Source organism: Sorex araneus, chromosome X, assembly GCF_027595985.1.
Source record: "Sorex araneus isolate mSorAra2 chromosome X, mSorAra2.pri, whole genome shotgun sequence".
NCBI classification, from domain to species: Eukaryota; Metazoa; Chordata; class Mammalia; order Eulipotyphla; family Soricidae; genus Sorex; species Sorex araneus.
In genome coordinates, this window is record NC_073313.1 from 154,464,133 (window position 1) to 154,473,625 (window position 9,493).

Consider the following 9,493-nt stretch of genomic DNA (forward strand, 5'->3'; position numbering starts at 1 on the left):
CTCTCTCTGTCTTTTCTCTGATTCAAGTTTTTTAAATCCCTTTTGCTTTCTGCACACTTTGCACTGACAGAGGTAAATTGATACGACTGAGACTCGGTAGGAAAGAACTCAATTACAATCAAATCAATACGCTTATATATCTATCTTGTTCACATCAGGAAGAAATCATCAAGTAGAAAAACTGAGAAAATTTATTATACAAAAGCAAAGCATTTCATAAAAAATTGATCCAAGGAGGAAAAATGGGCCCAGTGTCCTCATATCCTTTTCTTCTGTGTGCTGATGTATGACATGTTTTTCCTGCGGATGAAAGCATCCCCATACTTATTCTTCAGCTGGCCATTCACATACTCCTCCATCTGCTCCAAGGTGATATTCATCTAACCATCCAGGCAAGCCAGGACCCCTCAATAGGGGGCCACTCCAGAGCTTAATTTGACTATGACTGATCATCCGATGATTTGTTTTAGGAAGTCATTGGGGGGTTGATTCTGTAGACTCATCTTGCCAGTCCTGATCAGAAATCTGCAGATGTGCCAGAGTTAAGGCCAGAGTATGATCTGGTTTGTGGGTGAAGCCCCGCTGACTCCATTCATGGGGACTTAGGGTCTGTTGCACTCAGGGGCTAAATCCCATTGAGCAAAATTCTTCCTCACGACCTGCTCAGAGGACCCGCACTCCCCCTCTTCTCTTAACCCTCACAGCATCCTTGCTTCAGATCTGTGCACCCAGAGCTGGTCCTGGAAAAGGCTGTGAGTGACTGTGGGAGACACAGTGTGAGGAACCCTGTCCTGAGTCAGACTCCCTGAATAGAGGCACCTGGGAACCCCTGAACTGACTCATCTCCCAAAGCTGAGGCTGGACTTGGCTATTTTCATCACTTTGGAGAGAGTCTTATATGCATGTCCTCATTCTCTATAAAAAGTTTTCTTTGAACATGTAGAGAGAAGGGAGGACTCCAGGGGAGGTGAGGGGTTTGGGGGTTTCCTGCGACCATGAAATGTATCAGAAACTCTGCTTTTTCAGCATGCACTTATTATAAGACATCCAATTTAATTTATATTCTTTAATCTTTATTTTTATATAAATCCAGTTATGTATATAGTATTACTCTATTTAATGATATAATATGAAACACAAAAGTTTAAACAGTTTTTACAATGTGCAAAAGTACACTCAAAGAGTGTTCCCACTATCTAGACAAATGGAATCATTTTGTCACTGACAGTTGTCACTGTTTGGGGGGCCGAGTCTTAAGGTAAATTAGGAGGAAGGAACACTGGCCAGATAACAGGGCCCTGGTGTCTGGAAACCCACTGGAGCAAGTCAATGTATCTGCTGTTTTTGTGTTTTGTCTCAGAGGAAATACCTCTGGGGTGAAAGGTATTTGTCCCGATTACCTAAGGCCTGAGGATGCGTAAGAGCATAGCTCAGACAGGCTAAGTTAGAAAATTTACCTAAGAATGCTGTTCTCCGGACGATTCCTGTTCTTAGCAGTAACTCTCAATGTTTGGGGCATTTGGAGCTCTCAGACCATTAGGAAGTGAGTCCCCTGAGTAACATCATTTCTCTCTTCCGTCTTTCTGTCTCTTCATCTTCACAGCATTCCAGGTTTGGTCCCTGTTGTTGGTCCCTGTTCACCAAAATCAGTCCCCATTAACTAGAGATGCAGAGGCAGTAGAGGGGGAAGATTACTACACTGCATGTGGTTCATCAGGTTGATTTCCTGCACTTCATGTGGTTTTTCCATGCCCCCACCAGAAGCGATCCCTGAGCACTGAACCAGGAGTATACCGAGAATACCACAAAGAACACAACCAAATCATCAGTGGCTGAGGGATAATACAGTGTAAGACACTTATGATGAACATGGCCAACTCAGATTCCTGACGTTTGTAATTCTCCCTGGCATAGTCCATTGACCAAGAGAGGACATTGGACCTGTAGAGTTCCCCAGACCCAACTTCTCTGACATTTCTAAGAATACGTAGATAAATTGGCCTTGATTTATTGGTTCCCAATGGCTCGAGACTTGGGAAAGCGATATCTTCGGTTTCAGCAATATTTCAACCTTGCCTCTGCCTTAGAGCATCAAGGCCAGTACTCCAGAACCTGCTTCCAGTCATACCGATACCGGGCTTCTGTCTGCCATCTTGACCTTAGTGCACACAGGCATTTCCCCTCAGCCTATATGAACCATTGCTCTCCTAATAAATTCTGTCATATGACAAAGAGTCTATGGCCCATGTGAGTGGCTATGTCTCGGCCATGCTGCACACATGAATCTTTGAGCATCTACTTCCCAAGACAGATGGACCATCTCCTTGTTCCCATAGGCCCTGTGGTTAGGAGATCACTACATGCAGGGAGACGAGGGTCCAAGCATTTTATCAATGGCCTCTGCAAGGGGGATATTTCCCCAGTCCAACGGAGATGCTCCTCTCCTCTTGTTGAAACCTCATCAAAGAAGACAGGGCATGGATTGAACTATTGGGGATTTTCAAACTCAACACCTTTGAGTAGAGGGGATTTTCCTGAGAATCTAGAAAGGGCAGAAAACATGTCCCAGGGTCAACCAAACCATGTCCTTTCTTCCTGTCCTTTTGAATGTGACCTGAGGGTCCCCTGTAGAAATGTTGAACACAGGAGCCTGTGTAGCCTTAGGCCTCCCCAGAAGAGGAAACTGAAAGTCTCCTCCAGGTTCTGAGTGAGGGGAACTGAGGTTCCTGTCTGTCCCAGGACACAGGTGTGTGGTTAGACCTGGGTCAGGCTAGGAGACTCCCCCACACTTCTGCTCACCAGGGAGCAATTCCTGTCCCAGTGCCCTGTCTGTGTGCAGCTGGGACAACTATTCTGAGCCACTGGTACTTGGTGCGGGATCTGGGAGATTGAAACAGGTTCAAGTCTTCGAGTTCAGGGAATAGGGTGCTGTGAGGATTCAGATATTGAAGTCAGGGTAAAAACCTTCCCCCCAAATACTCAACTGTGTGGATCAGTTCTCCTATTGCGCTGCTCTTAGCCCTTGTTGCTACCTTGCTGTGTATCCCTTAAGCCCCACATTATAAGGCAGATCATCTGTATCTCTCCCTTTCCTGCTGACTGATTCACTCAACATTATATCCTCTAGTTTTTTTCTGTATTTCAGGAAGTTGAGTGATTTTCAACTCAGCACGTTAAGGCCCACAGAGGGTAGAGAGGATTAGGACTCTTTCCAGGTGTTCCTCATGTATGTGAAATTTATGAGTATAATCTCTTCAGGGCAATGCCCCAGACTTTCTGGGTTCAGTTGGAAGTGTTTAGCACTAGGAGAGTGGTTGGTGATTTGAGAACATGGCATTCCCAGTATCACTTGGAGTTTTCACTAGACACAGAGGACAGTGTGGAGACTGAGAACAGTCTGACACTCCAGAACTGTAGGTGCTGTTCAATCTCCAAGGAGCCCCATCTAGGCACCCGCTCTGTGCAGAGGCAGGAAGGGTACATTGAGAACAATCCTCAAGGTATGATTTCGGACTTCCCTGTCCTCAGAATCTATCTGCTCCTTTCTGCTCTACCCATATTGACAATCCAGGCTGGCCTTCAGGTCGGGCCCCTATTTCTGGGCTCTGCATTGACCTCAGCTCCAAAAGGGGTCTGAGATCAATTATACCTGGTACTGTGGGAGGGTAGGGAGTGTGGGGACAGATGTGGCTGGTGGACTGTGTGAGACTTATGCATTTGTGCATGGATATATGTCCTCGATATCAATTGAGAGCAAGTGACACATTGTGATTATCTATTCCCATATTACAAGGCATGCACAAAATTAATGTCTCACTCAATACCATACATTTCCCAGGAATATTGGTCAGTTGGTGAGACCAATATTCAGGTAAACTCAGTTTAGATGCGTGAGTCCTGGTGGAGGGAGCAGCACCTGAGGCCTCGTTCTAGATCCTGTCTGCTGGTCCATACTACTGCCAGCCCTACTGGGCACACCCCAGACCGTGTGTCTGTGCTTGGGTAATGACCTTTCCCTGAGCCGGGCTGAGATGCCCCAACATCAGGACTTCACAGACCCTGAACCTGACCCTTTCCTTCCCACCACATTGCCGGGAACCAATGCCTGGGAACCGCCCAAAATCAGTGCCTGGGAACCAATATGTCAGTACAACCTGACCTGTAACTAAGGAACAACCGGCTCTTAGGAAAAATATCAAAGTACCTTTTGAAGGTTGCAGAACAATGCCCAGAGTAATTGCCATCAGGGTCCACACCCAGTTTCATTAAACTTTTTCATTCTTTGCTATTCCCCCATTCGGCCCACTTCCTCATATAATCAACTATAAAAAACTAGCTGAAGAGAATCAAAATAGGAGATTGCTCCCAAGTCCTCGGTGGCTTCGGGCGGTCACTGTCCCGGCCTGTCCCGCTGGTTCAGGCATCGGGGCGTACAGGGCTGCGGCTCTCCCCACCCGCCTCCACCGGCCTCCCTGCGCCCACAGGGAACAGCTCCCACTGCCCGTCAACTGCCCGTCAGAGAGCCCCGCTGACCCAAGCCCTGGCACAAGGTCACCGTGACCAGGGAGAGCAATCCGATAGGAGTAGGATGCGCTGCCAGGACTGGGTCCAGGTCAGGCCGGGCACAGTCTGTCTCAAGTTTGTGCAAGTCAGGCTCCGCGGGAAACTGTTTCCACCCAGTGCTCACTCACAGTCCTGACAAGGCTGTCCCGGAGGACACTGCATCAAACACAGAATTTGCACACCCACAAGAAGGACAACAGGAATCCATGAAGAGTTACTGGGTTTCAAATGCTTTAATATGAAAGAAAAAACCAAATAATTCACCCATGAAAGAATTTCATATGATTTTTAATGTTTCTCCTGGCATGGAAAAGTTTTCACAGTCATCTCTCATGTGATTTTGAACCTGTAAAAATCCTGAATGTAGGTATCAAGCAGATACATTTGCTGATTATACACAAAATAATCATAATCTCTGACAAGTAAGAGTCTTTGATATATTACGCAGAGGAGAGTTTTACTTTGATCCGTGAATTTGATTACCATCATCCGAATTGTCATTTGAGTAATTCAGACGGAATCGTTCATTTTTAGCAATGTAAAACCTGTATACCAAGACAATAATAATTCCGAAATCTTTTCCCAAGTTTGCAGAGACCTCTCCTAGCTGATGTCCCTGGCATCAGTGTGAGAGAGATTCCCTTCCTGGTAGTCAGCGCTCGGTATTCCTCTCTGCCAAGTCTGTGGTCCTGTCTCTCTCCTGCCCTTACTGAGGTAGGTTTCCACTGTGTGTCATTATGGAAATTTCCACCCAGTCGTTTAGTTGCTCCAAACCAGCATTATGTTATTGACAAAATATCTCCCAGGGAAATGTGTTCCGTGCCCAGGAATAAGTAAGAACTTTAAGATGAAGAGGCCAGTGATTGTCGCCTTGAAAACTTGGAAATTCCGGGGTGACATCTGAGACTGGCACCATGTACAGAGAAAGATATGAGGGTAGACTGAGGCACTGCACAGTGGCAAGCAGCAGCTTAAGACCCAGGGACCCACATAGGTGTCTATTCTTGGGCAAAGACAAGAAAATTGCATCAGGGACCATCACACAAGCTTCATATCTGGTCTTGACCCCCTGTAAAGGTGCTTCTGCATAGATAGATTTGTGTTGGCACGCATGTTCTTGAAGCTGACCCTCAGTCAGGGGCTTTGCTTTCTTAATCTTCCTTATCTTCTATTGTAGTACATTTGTGCCCATATTTGGAACAAAATTACAGCAGGGTTCTCTAAGTGTTAGTGGGGCTGTGGGTGGGCAACGTTCCCCTTGGAGAGGGAACCCAGAGTGTCATCCTTCGGGCTATGAGCTCACTCCCTGATTCATAAACTCTTAATTCACCACTATTAATGTAATTTGGGGGTATTTTAAAGGAAAACTTGAGCTGTTGTGGCAGCATAAGAAGAAAAACTCATACTACTTCTTCAATGCCCCCAAGTTTCCAGGAAGACTGTGGGCAAGCACTCACGTGGCAGCCCATCCCGTGGCCTCTATCATGTCTGCATGGACACTCCATGGACACTAATGGGGGATGTGCTTATCTCTCCAAGTACCAATTCTCTAGTTTTATTTCTGGGTTTTGTCTAACTCTTTTCTCTAGGTCCTTAACATTAGGCTCATTTTTTTTTTGTTTTTTTGGGTCACACCCAGCAATGCTCAGGGGTTACTCCTGGCTCTGCCCTCAGGAATTACTTCTGGCGGTGCTTGGGATACCATATGGGATGCTGGAATCGAGCCCGGGTCAGCTGCATGCAAGGCAAACGCCCTCCCCGCTGTGCTATCGCTCCAGCCCCAACACTAGGCTCATTTTTAATGGTAAGCATCCATGCATTATTTTCTGGGTGTCTGTCATCTCTGCCAACAGATACCAAAAAAATTGTTTCATTATTTATTTTGTATCTTGAATTACTTCCAAATCTGGCTCAATAAACGGCATTTATTTCCTAGGAATTTTACCGCAGGTGAATTAAGGTGCCACCTCCCCTCATTTGGAAGCGCTGAGTTCTGGCATTGATCCCCTGGACCTTGCTCAGGAACCGGCTGCTGCTGTCGCTCGGGGATCAGCCCCTCTGCACATACCACCCAGGTGTCTCCCCCTCTCCGAGTGAAATATCTCCTCAGTACAGGCATGACGCCTCCAAGGTCGGGGTCACAGGGACAGAGGGAGAGGCTTGCAGGGTTCACTGTACTGCATCATGGTCACAGAGGAACGTCATAGCAAGGGTTGGGACAGGACACTAACATACTTTCATTACCAAACACCACGTGATCCTGGACTTCTGACCGTGGGCACTATCCTAGTGTCACCTCCACTTCCCTTGTCAAGAGGCGAGATTCCAGCTCAGGAATTAGAAAATGCAAATACGCACACAGGACGGAGCCCACAGCCTCTCAGAAGGGGTCTCCCATCACCAGGATTCCATCTCAGAGAAAAGGATTTCCTGATGGCCCACAGCAGGTGAGTATGTGTATATTTAGGTGCTGGGATGTTTTCTACTTTTACACATTAGGCGCAGGAATGTCCATGTCTTCAGGGACAAATCACAGGAAGGAGGTCAGGAAATGAGGGGTAGACAGGCACAGACGCTGATGCACCTGGGTCACTCCTCCACCATCGCTGGTGTCCTGTGACTCCCGCGTCCTGCGAGTGCCACATGTGTGATGCTGAGAAATGGAAATGAAGCTCAGCACTGATGTTCATTTATTTACATTTTATAAAGAACATGATCTATTTGCCAAAAACAAAGTAGAATAATCAAAGAATTTCCTGGGGCTGGAGCTATGGACCCAAACCTGTAATGGTCCCAGCACACACTGACATGTGTTAGCTCCTGTGGTAACAGTGAAACACAAGGAGCTCTGTCACACAGCAAGCAGGAGTGAAGGACTGTTCAAGAGGAAACAATCCAAGAACCTGAAAACCCCCAAAATATTTACAAGTGCTTTTTCCACTAGTGTCTGGGAAGTGCAAAATTCAACAAGAACAGATAAATGATTCCAGGTATTCCAGAGAAAAGCCATCTTCCTCTGGGCTGTTGCTGAAGGACAGAGAGAGATCCTGGGTCCTTCCTTCAATGAAAACAGACCCTGAGAGCCCCATTCTGTGTCTCAGACCCTGACTCTCTGAGGAGGAAGTCAGGAGGATCAGCGTCCCAGTTATCTCCTCACCCGGCACAGCTGCCTCCCCCTCAGTTTTCTGACACACTCAGGATGTGGTTGTCACACTGTGTTTCTCGCACAGTAATAAACGGCCGTGTCCTCAGTGCTCAGCCTGCTCAGTTCCATGTAGGCTGTGTCCTTGGACGTGTCTGCAGTGAGTGTGAGTCTGTCCTGGAACTTCGGTGCGTACTTTGTATCATTATCTTCAGGGTCTATCCTTCCCATCCACTCGAGTCCTTGTCCCGGGACCTGCCGCACCCAGTGCATATAGGCATTGATGAAGGTGTATCCGGACGCCTTGCAGGAGATCTTCACTGATGTCCCAGGTTTTGCCATCTCAGTCCCTGACTGCACCAGCTGTACCTGTGAGTTCACACCTGTGGACAGCAGACAGGAGTGGGTGGACTCCACTTGACTGGCCCCATTCCCTCAGCCCAAGGAATGGGGACACTTACCTGTAGCCACTGCCACCAGGAAGAGAATTCTCCAGGTCCAGCCCATGGTGGGGACCGTGCAGTAGGGGGCTCCTGAAGGTGTGGGTGTGCCTGCTGTGTGGGGTTGTCAGGACACAGGCACATCTGTATTTAACTCAGTGTCCCTCCTGTGATTTGCATATTCATGAGGAGGTAGAATTCATAGCTGAAGGCCTGGTCCAACCTGAGAAGGGCTGGTGGAGGCCACTGGGTCCATCCTCAAGGGGAGTGAAGAGGTCCACATTTGTATCCTTGTTTGAGGAGATGAGATCTGCCCTGTCCCAGGATTCTGTGCACACAGAGCTCCCCCTACAGAGAGCCAAGCTCTTTCAGGACCTTCCCTTCAGGGCCCTCCACATCTGTATAGCCTGGAGACATCTGGACACACCTGGGCTTTGAGGTTATTTCTGGAATCCTGCGACTCCCCAAGGGATACTACAGAGAGACTACAAAACCATCCTAATGCTTCAGTGGAGATATTAGAAAATCCAGAAACGCCATCTGCATACAGGTTTTACTGCCTTATCAATATGATAAATGTTCCTCCAAAAGGGTATCTGTGTACAATTTAACCTCCTATGTCCTATCTGTCACTGTCACGGTCATCCCATTTTTCATCGATTTACTTGAGTGGGCGCCAGTAACGTCTCCATTCGTCCCAGCCCTGAGATTTTAGCCACTTCTTCTTACTCGTCTTTCCCAACGCTGCCATATTGGAGGCTCTTTCAGGGTCAGGGGAATGAGACCCCTTGTTACTGTTTTTGGCATATCAAATACGCCATGGGTAGCTAGCCAGGCTCTGCTGTGTGGGCAGGATACTCTCTGTGTCCTATATTTATTTTAATTTTGGTTTTCTTGAGAAAGGAAAACAGTATTATTGAAGAACGAAATCCTCTTCTCAAGAGATTTCTGCCTCTCTTCACCCTTTCTTCCCTGTGCTCTTGGGAATTGGCACCCCCTCCAGCCCAGCTCCCATCCTGTAGGATGAGCCTATGGGCTCTCAGGGGTATTAATCTCTTGGTGTCTCTAACACAGGATAGAATCCTGGGACTTCGCCTCAGAAGCCTTGTTCATAAGTCATATTCTTTTATGGACCTTTTGTTTTGGTTTTGAGTCACATCTGGCAGTTCTGAGGGCATACTCCTGGCTCTATGCTCAAGAAATTCTCAGGAGGATGCATCCTAGGGAAATATTGCCAAATCAAGTATTTATACACATAAAAATTAAAAGGCGACACTTTGTGTTCTTTGTTGAGATTATGTATGTGATACAATAAATACTTCATTCCTCAAATAAAAATAGTAAAAAC

General features: G+C 47.0%; 1 pseudogene and 1 gene segment (V, D, J or C); both read right to left on the bottom strand.

The window, feature by feature from the left end:
• Window positions 1-257: 257 nt before the first annotated feature.
• On the bottom strand, window positions 258-503 carry LOC101541671 (U6 snRNA-associated Sm-like protein LSm6; annotated as a pseudogene).
• Window positions 504-7,771: 7,268 nt separating this feature from the next.
• On the bottom strand, window positions 7,772-8,212 carry LOC129399821 (immunoglobulin heavy variable 1-69-2-like). The segment is given in 2 exon segments: window positions 7,772-8,088; window positions 8,167-8,212. Coding segments are annotated over 2 exon segments (363 nt in total).
• Window positions 8,213-9,493: the final 1,281 nt, after the last annotated feature.